The following is a 21,654-nucleotide window of genomic DNA, read 5'->3' as shown; positions in this document are numbered from 1 at the left end:
ATAAGATTTGAAAAAATTAAGGCACTTTTAAATATAAAAAAATAAATAAATAGAATGTAACAATTTAGAATAAATTAATTTTAAAAAATGTTTAATATAAAAAAGAAAAATAAATAAGGCAAATTTATATATTAAATGTACGAATATTTCGATTTCATTAAAATTAAAAGTGTCAAGTATATTCTGAATTTTGACAGCAAAAAAATTAAATCTTGACATATACACATATACAACTAATCATATACCTATGCATTCGTAATTTTGCACAGAGACATTAAAAAATTAAAACATAAAAAAAATTTACCTCACTTATTGTTAAATGTACAATAAACATTTTTCCTTCGTAGTTGATTTTCTGAACCTCCGGCCAGCGGAAATGATGTGTTTTACGAGATCCTTGGAATGTCAGAATTCCACAATGATTAATACCAAGATATAGTTGCGCACCTTTTTGGTCCTGAAAATTAGAAGAAAAAATATTTTTATTATACTATTATATACTATTTTATCTTATGTATTATTTTTGATTAATTTTTATTCTTTTTAAGTTTATTCTCAACCCTCTCAACCTTTTTCAATTTTTTTATCTTGAAAATGTTGTGAAAATAATTTTCAATCTTTTGAAAATAATTTCTTGAAATTATATCCAACAGATATTAGTGATTTCTTATTGATACACATAAGTATTATTAACAAGTTTATATGTTAGATTAAAATTTTAAAGTAATCCGTGATAGATGCACAATATTTTCGATTCCAAATTTTTTATTTCAAGCTTACCTTTACGGGGTGTGGATCAACAGCATATGTATCCAACTGTGATGCTAACCTAAGGAAATGAGTTTCTGCCTGCTGTGGAGTGAATCCCTTCAATTCTGTTTGATGCAGTTTCATAGCCTTTTCTTCAATAGCTTCCGTCTGTTTAAGCAATAATTTATGCTCGGAAATGTAGTTTCCTTCGTGAAGTTTAGGATCATAATCCCCTAATTCGCCTGAAATTAAAAATCACAAATTATTAATAATAATGAAAAATTAATAATGAAAAAAACTATATATAGGATATCATATAATTGATGTCTTACAATTGGAATGGAGAATGATTTTAATCACTGAAAAGATAACTAAAATATAAAATAAAATGGAATAACTATCTATAATTCATTAATATCTAATCGAGAAATAGCCATTTTAATTGTACTTTAAAATTTATTTTACTCGAAAATCGATTTTATTCTTTATGATGATTTATTTCTTATATATCATCATTTATAGAACATCAATATACAATCAATACAATTTTGCACTTTCTAATTTATGCACTTTAATTATTTCACATTTCTTATAAATAAAATAAAAAAATATAGAAAAAAAACTGATTAATAAATATCATATCAATTCTATTAATTTTTATAAGAAAAATTTTTCACAACATATCTCATAAAGAGGAAAGGGAATATTTACATCATGGTTTATTTTAATCATTAGTTAGTTAACTTATTTTTTATTTCTTAGGATTTACATTTTTTTTTTATTTTTCTCAGTAGTATCCAACAGAATACCCGATCAATGAAGCAACATCGTCAATGTACGTTTGCTGCCAAAATCTATTATAATATTCCAGGCACAGACAATACCTTTTGAACCTCCAGATCGATTTTTATGTGGTCGAGAAAATTCTCAGAAATATCAAACAGTTTATGCTTGCAAATTTCGATAAAGCAATGCTTGTGTATAGGGTGTCCCATTCCAGTACAATTATCTTCTATGGAAATTATTCTATTGCTATCTAAAAAAGTCTTTCAATGACCAATTTGTAAAATTTATTTTATTTTAAAGAAAATGTTGTATTTGATATAAGTAATTTTTTTTTCTAAAAACACAAAAAAAGTATACGATAATTAACTTATACCTATAATTAACTAAGAAGAACTGAAGCCAAAAGATGAAATGACAAAATTTTATCTTTGTATAACATTGTTTATAATAATTTTTTAAATCTTGTGGAATAAATTTGAAAACTTGTTTATGATTATGATATTATTTCCATTTATCAAAATATTTATTAGAAAATAATTTTCTTCCTAAATATATTGTTTAAAATTATATTAATAATATTATATTATAAAATAATATTATATTTTTTCTCTCGTAAAATGTCACAAGTCACAGAGTGATACAAATGGACAGAGGATAATGTTATATGCAAAAGTAAATAAAAAAAGAAGAATAAAATTTTTTCAATTAAAGTCTCGTTTTATTTTTCAAAAGGATCTAGTTTGGATATTTGTCAACTGCAACAGAATGTGACTGAATTTCTGATCGGATACGAGTAAATTACTTGATAGAAAGTTATACTCCGCGCGTAAAAATAAGCAAACAAAATGTGGAATAAAACGAGGAATAGAAATTTGAAAATTAATCGTGTACTTTTTCAAGTTCAAACTCAAGTTTTTCAAAATGGCGATATTTTATTCCACAATTTCGCATCAATCGAGTATTTATTTATATTAGTATATATATTTATATTAATATATTAAAATAATTTCAAGCTTGTATTTAATTCAATTTTTCCATTCAGATTCTTTTTTTCAATGATATAAAATATGGATGAGTGTAAATCATGTACATCTGTTCAATTATATATATGTGAAATCAAAATTTTTATAAAAAAAAAAAGAAAAGCTATTAAATTGACAAAATTGATGCTATCAATAGAAGAATTGATGTTCCATAAATTTCAGATTGCTGCTGAGATCAATGTCATTTCGATAAATATATACTAACTAAAGTTCTCTAAACTGTGAAATTTTTCTTAAAACGAGTACATAACCTTATTCAATTTTTATTGTACAAATTATCTGGTTCGTGTCTCGACTATATAATGCGTATACATATATATATATATATATATATATATATATATGATTGATGATTATTTGTCACTATTGTGATATAAAGTAAAGTTGAAATGATTATCCATGTCATATACAGAGTGTTTATAATATATTCATGAAATATTTTTTGAGAAAATTTTTCTTTTAGATTTTAGAGATTTCCAAAATGAGCGTATAAATTGATATACAAAAGTTACATTTTTTTCTTTTGAAAAATAAAACGAGACTTTAATTGAAAAAATTTTATTCTTCTTTTTCTATTTATTTTTGATATACAAAAATCGCTTATTTATTAAACAATAATTGAAATGTCCTTGTTACACCATCATCGCATTCTCTATCTCTCTTCATCTAACGCGAGCTTAACCTATAATTTATTATAGGTTATTATATAATATTTAATCTTCATAATTTAATGAATAAATTTTAATTTTCGTATATCGAAATGTATCGAAACAAAAATTATTCATTGTAAATTATTTATTTAAAATGTCCAGTGAGAGAATTTATTCCAACAATTGTTTCGACAATTATTCTCGAGCAATACTCGACGTTTCCAAGGGATTGACAGATTTCGAGATTGTGCTCGTTTTATTTAGCCTTCATAAATCCTTTGGGTGATAACGTATCCACAAACTTGAGCCAAATACGAAACCATTTTTCTCCACTCTCAGCTACTTATTCCCTCTGATACATAAAATTCGATAGTAAAATTTCTTTATCTGGCGGAGTTAAGTACATTTAACAAAATTTTCGCGATGGAATCGTCGCATATGCGAACGAATGTGTCTTCTGGTGGTTGTGAAGTCGAAAATAGATATTGTTCGTGATATGAGTTCGAAATAAAGCATACGTAGAGAGGGAAGAATATTTGTCTAATGACGATAAAAAAGGAAAATTTTTCAATAAAAAAAAATTTTCATTTTTTTTTTCTTTTCTATAAGTAATATAATCAAGGTTTGTCATATGCATGAAATTTTGCTTTGGGGCATTTAAAATGTATAATAGTCCAACATGGAAAAGTTTTGATATTCGAATTGAATTAAAACAGATACGATCTTATTCATCTGCCTTTGCAATAGATGATGCGATAATTCTTTATACCGACAGAGATATGTCTTTATACAGTTCTGACATTTTTTTCTACAGAGTGTTTCGTGTCAAATGATGATGGCATTAAATAAATGATTTTATATAAAAAAAAAAATAAATCAAGAAAATATATAGAATAAAGAGAAAATAGAATAGAATCCTTTTTAGAATAAATTTTGAAACTCAAAAAATTTTTTTTAATCGAAATTAATTGAAATTGAATGTTTCTTCGATGATAATATCGAATTATCGATAAGTGATAAATAAAAAAGAGTAAAATTTTATACTCTTAAAATCTTTGATTTTAAGAACGTTTTAGAATATTGGACACGATCAAAAAGTGTCATTAGATTAATTTTCAAATTCAACTTTTTCGAAAACTTATTTTTAAATGAAAAAAATTTATTACAAAATAATTAAATAATTATATATTTTTTTATTTATTATATATATATGTAAAATAATCGAGAAATGAAACTTTTATATTTTCGACATATATTTTCAATCTTATTTTTTTCATATACAATCATTCCTTCACCAAGTGTACCATTATTCGTGAGACACTCTGTATAATAAGGACACTTGGAAAATAAGATCTCAGCTCTTCCCTTGAATGTCTGCAATGTTCACCACTGCAGATAATAGTGGTATCATATATCCCTATTCGGTTTATTCAAACAAAGAGAAAAGGAAAGAAGTGTTGGTGGATGCCAAAAATTTGTTGGCTGACTTAACGTCTCAACTTGTGAGATGATTGTACATAGAAACTTCATTAGATTACACGAAATTTATTCTAAATTCGAAAATTTTTTATGAAAATAAAATATCAAAATATCAAGATATTTTCTGTCTTGAAATAAATTAAGAATAAATTTATAAATTCAAGATTTTATTGATATTCTTTTTTTTTTTTTGTTTATTTAGCTAAAATCTCAAAAGAAATCTCAATAAGTAAATCAATTTTCTTGAAAATTAATCTTGGAGTGAAAAAAATTTATTCTTGATTTATTTTTTATTTCCATATATGATTTATTTCCACAAATATAGAATAATCTTCTCTTAATAATTTTATCTAATTTTATTTTATCTAATCAAAAATTAATAAAATTTTATTTACAATTGAACATTTTTTAAATTGGATTTTCTCAAAAACGAAATTTCAAATAAAAAAAAAAAGTAATTTTTTTTCAGTTACTAATCACTTTTATATATATATAATACAATTATTTTCTATCCATTTTTAGTCAAATATTTGATATAATTCTTTCAAATCGTTCAATTCATTCAAATTATGGAAAAGAAAATCAAATATTTAGAATTTATCACAAATATTCAGAATTTTAAAAAGATTTCCTGTTATTCATCAAGAAAATAATCAACAAATATAAAAATAGAAATCAATTTACTAAAAAATATTTTATAATTTATTAAATTATAATTATTAATATTTAGATATAATCTATTAAATTATAGACCAATACTTTATTTATACTTTATACTTTATTATACTTATATATATTTATATTATACTTTATACTTTGTAGTATTATTTATTTACTTTAATAATTAATAATACTTTTGACTTTTATATTATATATTCAAATTATATTATAATTTCAATCATTATAATAAAATCATATTAAATTAATTTTTAGAACTTTAGACAAGTATTTCTATTTCTTATTCTTTTTATCTTTTTATAAATTCACAAAAATAATAATTTCATGATTCATTGCTAAAATTAATTACTGTTACGATTTTTTCAATTATTTTTATAATAATAAGTTATAGATTAAAAATTAAATAATTTTTTAAGTTTTTGTTTATAAATAAATATATACACAATTTATAAATATATTTACTTTTTACTTTTTAAATAAATGAATACATATATATATATATATGTTATTTTAATTATTATAATCTTAATTTCTAATTCAAACAATTTAAATGTAAAGATCTTTTTTAAAAGTATAATGAATAAAATTTATTAAAATTGTTGAAAACCATTGATCTATCTTTCTAGATTTCTCAAATTAAAATTATTAACAGATTTATTAACAAAAAATATATTTCAAGAAATAAACATGTTGTAAGCATTTATAAAATATTCAACAACAACTTGTTAAAGTATAAACATATATATGTTTTTATATTTAATGGAATATGCCAGAGTAACACCAAGGACAATATGTCGTATTGCGTGCTGCAATTAAGAGTAGAACGTTCTCTAATTGAAGATAAATTGAAACTTTACGTCTTTTACTTCTAATCGTCATAATTTCTATAATTTCCTTTTCCTTTTTAATTTAACAATTTTTTTTACTTTTTAATCAACTACATTTTTATTTTAATTATATTTTTTAAAATTTGAATTTTTTATCGAGTATTAATTTAAGAATATCCATTAAATTTTAAATGTTTAATACTTTTTTAAAATTTAATTAAATCATTTATTATTATTTAGAAATTAATTTTATCATTTTTAATTTAATAAAATTTTAATTAATTATAATTTTTTATTTATTATATGTTCATTTGAATAAACTAAAGAAATCATTAAATCTTGATTATGAAACTATATCTATTACCCATTTATAAAAACTGTAATTTAATAGTACTGTAATTTTGATCAAATGTTAAATTATCAAAATATAATATAATAAATATTTAATTATTCAATATTATTTAAATATTACATAAATAAATTTAAATATTAAATTTTTATTTTGAATTGATCCTTATATCGATTAAAATACTCTATGTTGAATAAAAATTTATATTAATTAATTTATAATAAAATTGTAAGCAATGAAATAGACTTACTTTGCACGATGCACGCCGCCAGCAGCGCTGCTTCACCTGGACTGCAATATAGTCGTCCATGAAGAAGGTCCCTCTTAAGCTGCTGGTAAACTTGATACCTAGTTATTTCTTCCTTCAGCCTCAGAGGATCCGGTGGATAAAATTTCACGCGAAAACTAAACAGAATCGGGTCCATGTCTGGAACATATTCGTAATAAAGACAATGTATTTTACTTATACGTGTTAATTATAATATACGTGTTTAATATAATAAAAATAAAATAAAATAATTTTAAATCAAATATATCTTACATATATATGTATTTTATTTTTGAATATATAATTATTGCATTTCTTTTTTTTTTCTTTTTATTTTTATATATTATATTCATGGGTAGAAAAGAAATTTATATTGGAGAAGAATGAATATTATACTTAAAAATTATAAAAATATATATATATCTATATAAATCATGAGAAGGATGAAAAAGAGTAAAAGAGAATTTTTCTACATTTAATTCTCAAATTTAATTCTTTATTTTATTTTTGTTTTTCCTTCTTTCTCCAGAGATCAAATTCTTCTTATTTATTTGGATAAGAATAGTACAGTATATATTAGGTCGCTAGAGTTTGAAAGTTTCATGTGACATCGACCCACGGTATTCAAGTATAGAAAGGAGGAGACAGCAATCGAAACCTTGGTCACAGCTGTTCATTGTTACACACAATTGAATTTACATGCAAAAAATTTTATTTCGTTTAAATCTTTAATTCTTGATATATTATAAACAAATTAAAAATTTATTTCAAATATTTTTTGAGCAATTATTTATAAAAATAAAAATAAATTTATCGATATAGAAATAATAAAATTTTAATATATTTATATATTTAAGATATATTTAATACAATTATAAAGATTTACAAATATTGTTATATGGATAAAATTAAAGACACGATAAATATTCAAAACAAATTTAATTTGCTTTAGAGTAATATTTATTACTTTCATATCATTTAAATTATATAATTCCAAATTAGAAGATTGACAATTTTCACATTATTATATTTTGATTTATTTATTAAATCACTATTTATTATTAATTGAAAAATAAGATGCACATAGTATATTATTTCATAATTAATTAATTTATTATTATATATCAGAGAATAATATATTTAATATACAAGATACAAAGATTTATAGTAAAGACATTATATATAAATTATATAATCCAGAAAATCAAATTAACAATGTATATTAACAATACAATTTTCAAAAAACATTTTTATTACAATATTTTTTGTTTTAATAATGTAAAAATTATAATATTAAAATATCAAGATTTGTTCAAAAGATTTAAAAAATATATCACAAAATACTTAAATAATAATTTTTTTATTTATTCAAGTATGACAATAGAACTAAATACTAACCTTTTACTTGCTTAATCGCTGTTTTTGCCAGATCTAACCAATGCTGAAACAGATTCGTTTAATATGATTAAATGTAATTATTATTTTATTTCAATTATTATTAATTTTACAAAGATAAATATAAAACTAATATAATTCTAAAATCTAAAACTTAATCTAATTTATTAGTAATATATTATTAATTATATTAATTAATTATATAAAATATATTATAATAAAATATATTTTTTAATGAATCGCTATAAAATATTACTAAATTATTATTTTGGTACATAAACAACTCTTACAAATTGTAAAATCATATTAAAAAGCTTATTATATGATGTTATATTTTATTATAATATCTAAATCACATCTACATATATATATATTTTGATATACATAAAACTTTAACAAGTCATATATATTAATTTATTTTTTTTTTTATTCAAATATAATGTAATTTTTATTTAATAATTTTTTGATATTAATATAACGAATTAATATACAAAATAATTAAATTTCTTGTTAGAAATAAAAAATTTTCTCTTTTAATATCAACTTTGTTCTATATTATTTAGTAGTCTGATTAATTTTTATTTAACTACTATATAACTTTATATAAATTTCCAAACTTAATCATACTTTATATTAAAGTATTATTAACAAAATTTTACGTTTTATCTTATTCTTAAAACTTCTTTCAAGAAGTAAATTAGACATTATTTCAATTAATAATGTATCATTAAAATAAGAAAAAATAAATTTTTATTTTATATTTATAGAATCTTTTTAAATCAAACCAAAGTTCCAATGAAATATGATTACAAATTTGAGTTAATTTGAATTAAAATATGAAGAAATAAGAATAAATAAAAAGAATATTCAGTTTAAATTTCAATTATTCTTTTCATTTTTATAGTTAACGTATTTCTATGTGATGATTAATCACAATATTATGCTTTGGATAGCCAAATTTTTCTAGTTTCCCATTCCAAACAACTATTCCTTCCAACGAAACTAAAAATCATGATATTAAAGTGAAAATATTTAGCATAAATCATAATTTTCACTATCACGTATATCTAAGAAACATCAATTTAAAAAACGAGATTACAGAAAAGTAATAACCAATTTCCAGAATATCTATTTTCATGGATAACTGTCGCAATGTAAATCAAATCGTGCATTAAGATACATTTTCAAAGAAAAATAAGATTATTTATAGATGATATTTTTCTCGTAACTTTTACAATTACAATGCAGTGTTAAGTCATTCTATAAAAATAACTGCTATACTCATACTGTATATTCATTCTATGGCATCAATCTAGTAAAGATAAAGATATTAATATATAATAAAAAAATGATTAAGATGTATTCAATCAAATATAAAAAATAATTACTGTTTTTAAAATTTCCCATAAAAGTTCTCAACTTCTGAACATATACAAAATTAGTCACATTTGCGTTATATTTTAAATTATAAATAAAAATACATATTCATAGCGTCGCTACCAAAATTAATATTCGTACAATTACAATGCAAAATTAATAAAACATATAAATCAATGAAATAATTAATTAAAATATAACAACGTATAAATTTAATAATGAAATAAACATATCATATCAATATAACAAAATATAATATAATGAAGTATATTTTTACATGCATTTCATATATTTATGTTAAAAAATAAATCAAATTATAAATACAAGATAAATAAAATTATAATTTTCTAATCTTTTACATTCCAATTAGTTTCATTCGTCTATTTATATTTTATGCATAATATATTTGTACTTGAAATATACATAAATATGAAATTGATTAATAATTATTAAGTATATTTATATCTCACTTAGAAATCTGACCTTAAAAACAATTATAAAGTCTTATATTTCTGTGTATATTTAACAGATATAGTAACAAAACATTGTTTTAACAAAAATATATTTCTTTTCTTTTTCTCAATTAATATTTATAAAATTCTATAAGTGCATAATGTGACAAATGTTACATATTTAAATCAAAATAATTCAATTCATTTTTAATTCATAATCATCATAATTTAATTAATATAAAGTAGCTAAAGTTAAAAAGTATTCATATCTTTATTTTATATTCTTTTCCTTTTTCATCATCAATTCTACATTTTATATTTATAATATTAAATTTTTAATAGATATATCATTATATGATGTGAAATATAACGTACTTGAATATAATCAATTAATTAACGTATGAATTTCATGCAACAATTTTTTTGTTTCTACAATTTATACATATATACATTCATAATTACGATTAATTTTAATTTAAATACAAAAAAAATTACCGACGTCTCCGCAATAATTAACAATAATTTATTTATTTCAATTCCAATTACATATTATTAATCCCAGAAAATCAGGATTAATCTTTTTCCAAATAAAGAATTAAATTCATTAGAAATTTCATAATTGCACAATTAACATGACTGACGTTTCTTTAATAGAGCAAGAATCTTTGTGTTTGATAAACCAATTCACCGAATATTCTTAATTGTAAAGTGAAAGAGAGAAAAAAAAGCGATGCAATTAAGCGATGGACAACGTTTTTCTGTTTTCTGTATTCGTTAGTAAGAAGAAAAGTACTTTTGAAGGGGATAATTAATTTGTCCACACGTGGTGATTGCATAAATATAAAATGAAATTTGAACATCTTACATTTATAAGGACAAAATGTAAAATGAATCGTTAATTTAACCTACGATTTGATAAAAACACGTTACATATTGGAAATTAATTAAAAACATGATTAAACTTACCCTTTGCCTACAATGATCCACATATCGAAGCCCAAAATAATCCGTTTCCAAGATATTGAGTTGCTTGCATACATATTCGAGAATATACCTTCCTTTGTGCTGAGGCTGCAACAAAAATAAAAAAAGAAAAGAAAAAAGACTGCAACTTGGTATAAAATTTATTTTTATCATTTCGAAATTTTACATTTTTGGGGAGAGAATTTTATCATTGCTTTGTTTCCCGATAATCGAAATTTCCTGTGATCTTTGAATTAATTTTCCAGATCGAAACAAAAATTATTACGATGCAAAAAGCAATTTAAATTTGCATTAAATAAAGCAGAGACAGAATATAAATAATGTGACAAAGCTTTATGTCACTTTATGTATTTGTCTCTCATATAACGTGGATTGCTCGTAACTTAATTATACAAGCTTCGACAAATATTTTCTTATATCCATTTTTATCGATCTCTAAAATCGATCCTCTAAAGATATATATCGGATAAATATCTTAATAGCTGTAGAAAAAAAATGTTTTTTTTATTTATTTTTTAAAGAAGAATGCAAATGTATAAAATTTATAATAATTTATAATATTTAATTTCAATATTCCGTGATACATACATATAATAAACAAGTAATTATGAATGAAATGTAAATGTCATATATTTTCATTACAAATTTATTATCCGTATTGATCTGTATTAAAAAAAACATTATATAATAATTCGCATATAGCATATAAAAATACATATTTAATGCAACAAGTATCCGTCTATTATATGCAAAATATTCAATTATAATTATAATGCTTCGTTTCCTAGTGTATAATGTAGTGCTATTAGCCAATTAAGTGACAAGGATTGTGTATTTTGCTTGTCCGTGTAATTATGCCTTGAAAACATACTAGGAATCACACTTGGCGATAAGCCATCATTAGATCAGAAGTACAGAGGTTGATTAATATGCAAGCTTAATATACATATCAAGCAAATCTAAATGCAAATATCTATAAGCCTTATAAATATTTTTAAAGATCTTATTAATCTTATAACCACTTTAAATATTTGTGTCAAACATATATAAGAGCTATAGATCAAAATTATGTGTGTATTAATTAACAGAAAAATGTTATTATCTCATAAAACATAATTTTCAGTGTGAAATAATTAGAAAGTGGATGCATATCATTTTTATATCAATTCATATCAACTAAACAATTAAAAATCTTAAAAAGAAAGGTTTTTAAAAAAAGCTAGCGCCAAGAAAAAGAACGTGAAAGAATATAAAAAGTTTTTAGAATAATATTGAATAATGAAAATGTTTGTTTCCTAATGGTAAAGTGATTTTCCAACAGAATTCAACTTCATGCCACATGGAAATTTATGCAGCGGTATATCAGACCATAAAGAAGTTGGTCGATAAAAGTCAACTGTCCTGAATATATTTCTCAGATAACTTTTCAAATAACTTTTTCCTTTCCAAAAATTTTTCATTTCGCTTTTGTTAACCGAAAAATTCTGATCAATCGCTGACGGTAGTGTTGGGTATATATCGCCAACGAATCGCTAGATTTAAACAAACAATCGAGACTATTGTTGTACTATTGATTCGTCAAAACTGGAAATTTTCGTAGAGAAAAAAATTGTTTGAAATTACTTTAGTTAATGATTTTTAAGACACATTGTAAACTCTATGATACAACATGCAAAAAAAATTTGTCAATTCTAATATCAATGCTATCATTCTTTCCTAACAAGAATTAATGTCTCTGTTATAACCTATTAAGTTGTTTATTTCTATTATTTACTCTATTATATATTCTATTATCGCCATTTCTGGTGATAAAGTCAGAAGAGATGGCACTCGTGTCTCAAATCATATAAATAATTATTAAAAATACAATGAATGAATAAACAAAGTTTCGTAATTTTGGGATTGAAAATGTAACAGTTTTTAATTAGTAAAAAGGACTGATGTATCTGTCATAGTAAGAACAAATAGAGTTCAGAAAAAAAGATTGAAACTAATGGTATAACAATTGGTCAAATTTAAATTTAAATTCTTTTCTTGACGATTATTGGTAGCTCGAAGCAATCATCGATGCAATCTCAGAATTCAATTTAATAATGCAATCTAATAATCGATTTAAGAAATAAACTAATAATGCGACGAGAAAATCAATTATATTTGACAATTAATAATTTAAATATTTATCGAATAAATATCGAGTTTCATCGCATCAATGACAAAGGATAAAAAAATTTTCTGAATTTGAAAAACTAAGGAACAAAAGGAAAAATTAATCAAACGCTTCTTTTCTTTTTATACGACACAAAAGATCTAATCTATGTTTATAATATGTTTATAATATTATATATTAGATTGTATGATGTTTTTTATTAATAGAATATGCATAGAATATGCTATCAATGATTTTGAAAGATAAAGAACAATCCCATTAATCTTTAGAAATTCATAGCATTCTATTTCTTGTACAATGCAATGCAAAATGTCTTTCATCAATTGATAGGCATAGCGAAGGTTTGAAATGCTGCAATATAAATTTTATTGTGAATCAAAAAATACTTGTTAACATGGACAATACGTAAAATAAATATTCCATTGTATAGATGATGTATCATGAACGTAACAAAATGTGAATTCACTCAGAATACAAAATTATGAAAGAAGTTTTAGAAAGAATCAATAAATGAAGACTTTTCAAAAGTTTTGTGTAATTAAATATTCAGAAAAGTTCATTGTTACAAGCATTGTGCATAGAAGAAAAAAAATTTATAAAAAATTATGCATGTAAATAATGTTAAATAATCATTTAAAGATAAGAAAAAAAATCCACTGGACACCAAAAATAGAAGAGGCATTCAAACTAAACGAAAAACAAATAACGGAGACTTCTCTATTATATATCCAAGGATATATATCTACTCGCTTTAACAACAGATGCATTGAATATAAGAATAGAGAACGTTTAGAGCATTTCTCATGGAGAATAAAAACCATTCAAATTTTTCTCAAGAAAATTACACGAGCTCGTTATAATATTTAATATTAATAAAAAAAAAATTGTTAATATACAAAAGCATCAAAATCTTCCATCAAAAAGAACAGGCATACTAATTATAATATTCAAACAACTTAATATCTTAGAAAACAGTTATGTAAAAGACATATCATTACAAATCTGTATTATAAATTTAAATTATATAAAATATAAATTACCAATTCAAATTTATTCATTTTATCCTTCAATAGTACAAACATTTATTTCTATAAATTATATAAATAACACTTTTGAAAGAATTAGAAATCAAAGAAATATAAAAATTGTTTGACATTATATAAAAATCTTAATTAAGATTTATTTATTAAGTTACAAGCAATGAAAGGTATTCTTTTCTTTTTTTTTTTTTTTTAGATAAAGCAAGATTGAGATAGAGCTATTTTACAATAAAAAGACTTCCACCGATATTTTGTGTTTTTTTTTTTTTGATCTCTAAAAAGATTATATTGACATTCTGTATGGCATCTCTATATCTAAGGAAAAGAATATTTCACTACATACAATTTTTCTTCTTTCAGAGGACACTCAACTCAGGAGATAAATAAGAAAGAAAATCTTATATACATTCGTTTACCTATATGTTTCATAAACACATTGTACAGTGGATAAGAGCATGCATACACGATCAAACTAGCAAAATCCACAGATAAACTCGAAACAAACTAGAAACTATAATTCTCAAAAGACCAATTCGAATGCGTTTACAATAATAACAATCCATAGCGTCATGTAATTGTTTTTGACAATTAGATCAGAAATTTCAACCATTTTGGGATTCAGCATATAAAAATCTATATTTAAATACCTTTTTCTAAAAATTTAAACTCTTTTTTCTTATCGTATGACAGTCTTTAGTTTTTTAAAATAAAATAAAAAATATATATACATGAAAAATTGATATACAACTTTATAATAAAATGTATGGAATATCTAATATAGTCGAATACTATTGAGACCAATTATATATTATGCATATAATATAGCGATATGGCATCCATTATAGCAGTAATACGGAAGCGATATTTATCTTATCGTTGCAAGATTAATTAATACCACCTACGATACTGTAATTTATAACCTTGTTTCTCTATCAGTGAAAACGATTTGAGGATATGTAATTAATGATTCATTTATCATTATAAAAAGAAAAATTTATAGAAAAATTAATATTTCGTCAAATTTAAATAAGAATATTGTGATAAATATTATATTTATATAATTTCTCTGAAAAATTAACAACCAAGAAAATACTTGACACTTGAAATATACGTAATATTGTAAGAAAAATAGAAAACATTGTTTAAGTATTATTTAAAATGTTAATTTTTTAAAGTTATTTTAATAATTTTTTCAGCAAAGAAATTCATTTAAAATTATTATATTGTAAGAATTATATTAAATATTGGATTTAAAGATAAAATGCCTCATTATGTGGAAGTTTTTATGTTGTAAATGAGAATAGAGATTAATTTTCTTGCAAAAAAAAAAAAAATATTCACAAGAACGCAAGATCGATATTATACATATAGCACCGTTAAATTCGATATTATTTACAAAAAGAGAAATTGGAAAATACAAATAATATGTTTTTAAAAAATTATATATACGCAACAATATGATAATTAAATTATTGATACAAATTTAAATTTATATGAATTTTAGAAATAAAATTGAAATAAAGATCTGCTTCATCTTTATACATGTTACACTAAAAATCAATCATAAAAAAATTGTTTTGAAAAATTTGATTTTAATAAAAAATTTTGTATGTGCAGAGCAATTTATTTTTGTTTAATAAATTCAATAAATAATAAGTAAATCTTTAATTATTTGATAAAATATTTGTTGATTTGCTTAATACTTTAAAAAATTATATTTAAAAAACAAAAATAATAGTGACTTTAAACGTTAATTTTATCCCCTCAAAGTGTGATATTCCGTAAATAAAAAGATTGTTCTATATATAACTCACTGCATATTTATAATGTTTCACGTAAAACAGAATTATTGTTGCTTTTAATAACACAATTTATTAGTGAAATTTTTTAGATATTTAAATTTTCTATGAATAAATAAATAAACACATATAAATCAATTAAAACAATACACATATATATATATACCATTTAAAGAAACAAAAGAATCAATTTCGTCGAATCATACAGAAGAAATGATATCAAAAATACAGAAATATATTAATCTTTATCGAATGAAGCAAATGTATTTGACTGGTCTAAAAATTAATTATGGTAACATGATATATCTAAAATTATTTATATAATTTTCTTAATAAGATAAAAATTTTATTTGATAATAAAATTATAGAATATAAGAATTATAACTAAAATGAGTACTATAATGATAATTTTTTTGACTAAATTACTTACATATAAGAAATATATTATTAATAAATATTGTTTGACTATTTAAATTTTCATAACAAATAATATCCCTAAATTTCAGACATATCATATATCTCCATTTGTTTTTAAATCATTTTATTCTACTTTTTATGTATTATGATTTCTTTTGCATCATTAATGCTAATTATTAATAAATCTAATCTAAAATTGTCACAATAATAAAATATAAATTACAAAAACAAAAATTATAAATGATCAAAATACAGTTTCTCTTATTGACTTTAAACAAAAGAAATATTTTCCTTCATCAATAACTATTATAAGCGATAAAAATAGAATTTTCCTCATTAATAATGATTATTAATAAGAATAATAATTTTTTAATTATTTATAATCAATACTTAAAAATAGATAGATTGTTTAATCATATGATTTTCAAAAAATGTTTTTATATTATTCTTAAATTAAATAAGCAAACATAATTTTTTTTTACATAATTGTCATTTTTTGTACATTTTATACATTCATTATACATATACATTCTGTCTCTATCTCAAATTTATATAAAAAATATGGTACAAATATAATTTATTTTTACTGATACTTATCAGGCTAAATTAATAATAATTTAATTATTTAACAAAAAGAAAATAAAAATTTAATCAAATTACAAACCATTAATTGTATTATATACAAAAATCTAAACACAATTCATTTCTAGACAACTTAAGACATCAACATTACAATAAATAATCCAAATAATCTTACTGGATCACAATAACTAGTCTCAATATAACAATCATACTCAAAATTACATAAAATTATATATAATTTACATATATAGATGTATAACAGCGTATATTATCCTATAGAAAGCAATCATTCTATAAATGATACATGCTCACTTACAATACAATATTCATACAAATACAAATAAATACTTGGCAATAAGTCCAGACTTACCCTAAATAATATCAGGACAAAAAAACCTGAGAAAAAGAATAATAATAGGACGTACAGAATATTGTTCGTTTTGATTTTATATTATTTTAATACAAAATAATATATATATATATATAATAATATATAAAAAATGACATGTGATAATGAACGTACTTGTGTACACTTAAAAATTCTTCAATTAGAATATCGATGCAAATAGGTAACATTAAACAAGAAATAATAGAAATAATACTTTTTACATATTTTCCTTTCCATGTACTACTTGTTTTCCTTATATTTGTCCATTTTTCACGACACGAAAAACCAATATTTCATAAATATTTTAAATTTTTGCACAAGCAGCACAAAACTTTTATCGATATCATCTAAACATTTCCCCTACTCTCATGCATATATGTAATAATCATTTTATAATTCATTCGCTCACCAGTCTTGTTCACAAAAACATTACATTACATTATTTTTAAGATAAACAACGTCATAAAAGGAAAACTGTTACACGAATATACCTGTCAATTACCCGTTCTTACATATAGAACGATATAAAAAAGAACGTAACGTTTATTTTTTTGACGCTTATGCAAAGTGTAAAGATCAGCCTACGACTACTGACAGACATTATCTGCAAACAGTCAGCGTACACTGTTTGTCAGCAGTCGAGCTGAAGTCACCAGACTAGACTATCTACCGATTACTATGATAATGTCCACACCTAGCGTGATATATCTACGCGTGATGTATGTGCACACTCTAGGGTGTTAATGTATTCGTGGAACAGGAAGGAGGATCGATTCTAGAGTCTGAGAAACAAACGCACAAGAGTATTTTATTATAACGGAGAAACTTCGTTGGTCGAAGTGAGAGAGAAGGAAATTTTATATTAAATGAAGCGAGATGAGGACGGAGAAAAAGAAAAAACTGTCGGAGCAGCTGAAAATGCTCAAAGTTTACAAACGCTTGTATCCGGGATCTCCTTGATGGAGTACAATGACCCGGTTACGCGACATCCTCGATCTGAGGGAAATTCTTACAATAGAATTAGACTGTGCCGCCCACAGGGTTCGCTGTTCCAAGAAAACTGATCCGCGAGTGTTTGTAATAAATTTTCTCGAGTGCAGTAGGATGATGCTGTTTGCCGTTCGGATTGGCATAGTTGCAAAATGTCGTCCCAAGACATCCTCGCTCCATTCAAGCTTAAATGGAATTTATTCCACGAGATGTACAGTTCCAAAGACTATCTAAATATTATCTTATAAAGAGCAACGTTTTAACAACAACATATTAGTAAATCTTTAAAATTGAATTGATTATTTGAACAAGATTAAAATAAGTAGGAAGATTAGGCTTCTAAAACTATCCTGGATTATATCAATAACTAAGTATCTTGAAACTTGTAGGCATTTTGGTTCTTATTATTTATAGTAGAATATAATATATGGACAATTACAATTACATACAATTTGACATACAGATATGTAGATGATATATAAATAAATATAAATCAAAAACACATTAACAGAAACCATTTTGTATCTATGATTTAAATTTGAATTATTTAAGTAATAGATAAAATGAATAATGATGAATAATTTATTTCGATAAACATTAGTTTTCTTTTTCTTCTTTTGCAATATTTTTTGCTATTGCTATTTCACGATATAATGTAAATAACCAATCTTAAGACGTTAGATCATAGATCATTAGAAGAATCTAGAATAAAATTATATAGTCTCGAACGAAATGATAGCACGTTACCTCTAATTTCTCAAAGATAACTGAAGATTTACTATAATTATACAATTATAGTAAATTATGTCACGGAAAGAAGAAATCCTGTTCGATGACTTTCAGTATTCGCAGAAAAATTCATAGATGGCAAATACAATACAAAAAAAACTTCAAAATCAACATACACATGTATTTAGATAAAATGTTAAAGGTAAAATTTTAATTAACCTGACATTGAGAATAACTGCTTTGTTTTTTAATAACTTGAATCATTCTTATATAGATTTCACGTATTAAAAGATCAAGATTCTGCATTTTATTATAATTGGTTCTTTTTAATCCTTCGTTATTCTTCATATTTTCTTTTGTTGAAAAACAAATTTACCTTCAATTATTCGTTATTATCTTATTAATTTGATCCTCCATTGAATCGAAATATTTCTTGCTATTTTTTTCTTCTTCTTCAATGATTTATCGTGAAATTTATTTTTTTCTTTCTATTCGATTCCAAATTCCTCACCACCGTGTATCGTAATTTTTTTCACCTTTTTATAAGTCGTAATGTAAGTAATGTAAGTAATAACAAGCAAATCCATCTGGGCCATCAATGCATTCAATTTTTCCTCGTCAATGAATAGAGCTCATTTCCACGTCTTCTTCCAATGCCCATCATCGCGCGGAAACCTCATTCGTTGCATTCCGACAGTATGTGATGGAACGTGGTTACGCATGTTGCGCATAAATAAATAGCGATGCACTCTGTCATAATCCCATCGTAAAAAGCACATGCACAAGTTTGTTTAACTTTACTATACGATTGATTCTTGCTACAAGTTTCGATATATTTGCACGCATTTTCAATCTTGTTTCACAGAATGGACATATATATTTCATTATTATAGTAATTGCATTTATTAGTATTGAATTCTTTTTGTTTATAGATTTATGTATTTATATAACATTTTTATAATATATCAACAAAGTTTGACATTTTAAACTTGTTATTATTAATCGTTGTTAAATCATTAAGAAGTAGTATAAACTCGTATAAAATGCGACGTACCTTTAATATACTTTTAATATTTCGTTTACTTTACTGATTTTATCGAAAAAACATTGCAGAAAATTACAGTGGAATCTTTATATATTTCGTTAATCCATGAAAAACGATTGTCGAGTTAGATGAATATATTTGATTAAAAAGGAATAACGAGTTGTCAATTTCTAATCAAAGTTTGGATAAATACAATCTTAAGCGCAAAATTTAATTTTCATTGAAAATCCTGGCAAAGATAAATCATTCGATAGAATATTTTAATAATCTCGAAAGAATAATTAAAAAATAACAATTAATAACAATAATATTCAGTAAAGATAAAGTAATAACTTTTTTATAATAAAAATTATCATTCGTTGATATATTTCATACGCAACATACGGTTTGTACGTTCATCCATGCATGATTTAAAGATACATCCGGATACGATTACCGCCATCTCTGTGGAAAGAAAAACAACTAAAATGCCAAGATGGTTACCGCGATATTGATAAAATTTAATTTTTCTCCCCCGCATGCATCGCAAATTTACGTATTACTGTAATTACAATTTTTCATATATAATTCCATTATTAAACTATCTATCGCGTGTTCTTACTGTGAATACGCAACACTTTGTAATCACGACGGCAACACGTAATTTAGAAACATAACGATTCGTGACATCACGAACCATAAGGGGAAGTACTGTAAGGAGAAATTCTGGTCTATAATCAAGTTCTAGTTTATAATCAATTGGAATTCTAGATATAATGTATCTATACGTTGATCGCGTACATAGAGTGTTCACGTTGTAACATTGTTAGAAAAATGGAAAAAGGGACGGTTTTACTATTTTTTATGTATCATATGATAAATTTAATATTTATTATATAATTTAACATTTCATTTAAATCGAAAAATGCAATTATGATTAGTTTAATTGTTGAAATGACGTGATATATAATTAAAAAATATATGTCTTTATAACACAATAAATTTACTATAATAATATCAGCTTCTTTTTAAATTATTTTTTTTTTAAGATAGCAGTGAAATATGGTGAATTTTCAATAACGAATAATCCTAAGAATTTTTTAGTACTTTATGAATTTTTAAAAGCATGATTATTATCGATCCATCGAAGATATCTTCTATAAAGTTGAGAAAAGCAAAGAAAAAATTTTATTTCACGAATTTTTATGAAACCTTTTTCATAATTTAAATAAATTATAATAAATTGTTTCGATTTTCACTATATCATAAAAAAAAATAAAGAGAAAAATATATATCACTTTAAAAATCGTAACATATTCATTGTAAATTTAAAAAATTTCTTCTCTATTTTTTTTTTTTTTTATATCTAATCTAATGCAATCCAAAAAAATTAGATATAAAATTTTGCATAAATGATCCTTGTTCCAATAATTTCTTAAACGAATATTTTATTGAATCATTAACATACAAAAAATAATAT

General features: G+C 22.8%; 1 protein-coding gene across 5 annotated transcripts in view; it reads right to left on the bottom strand.

Moving 5' to 3' along the window:
- The window catches only part of LOC727460 (FERM domain-containing protein 5), a 55,513-nt gene that overhangs the window by 24,143 nt on the left and 9,716 nt on the right, over nt 1-21,654 (bottom strand). For 4 of the 5 annotated variants that reach the window (XM_026446510.1, XM_026446511.1, XM_006572009.3 and 1 more), the window contains exons 2-6: nt 11,021-11,125; nt 8,229-8,271; nt 6,813-6,989; nt 781-992; nt 305-457 (exon numbers count right to left, since the gene is read on the bottom strand). In XM_026446510.1, the coding sequence (XP_026302295.1) occupies nt 305-457; nt 781-992; nt 6,813-6,989; nt 8,229-8,271; nt 11,021-11,125 (690 nt within the window). Of the gene's footprint in view, nt 1-304; nt 458-780; nt 993-6,812; nt 6,990-8,228; nt 8,272-11,020; nt 11,126-17,413; nt 17,440-21,654 lie in introns of all 5 variants that reach the window. The other variant, XM_026446513.1, reaches the window with a different exon arrangement.

This window comes from Apis mellifera, linkage group LG2 (genome assembly GCF_003254395.2).
Source record: "Apis mellifera strain DH4 linkage group LG2, Amel_HAv3.1, whole genome shotgun sequence".
In the NCBI taxonomy this organism is placed as follows: domain Eukaryota; kingdom Metazoa; phylum Arthropoda; class Insecta; order Hymenoptera; family Apidae; genus Apis; species Apis mellifera.
The sequence above is the reverse complement of the archived record's forward strand: the minus strand, read 5'-3'. Positions and strand labels throughout refer to the sequence as shown.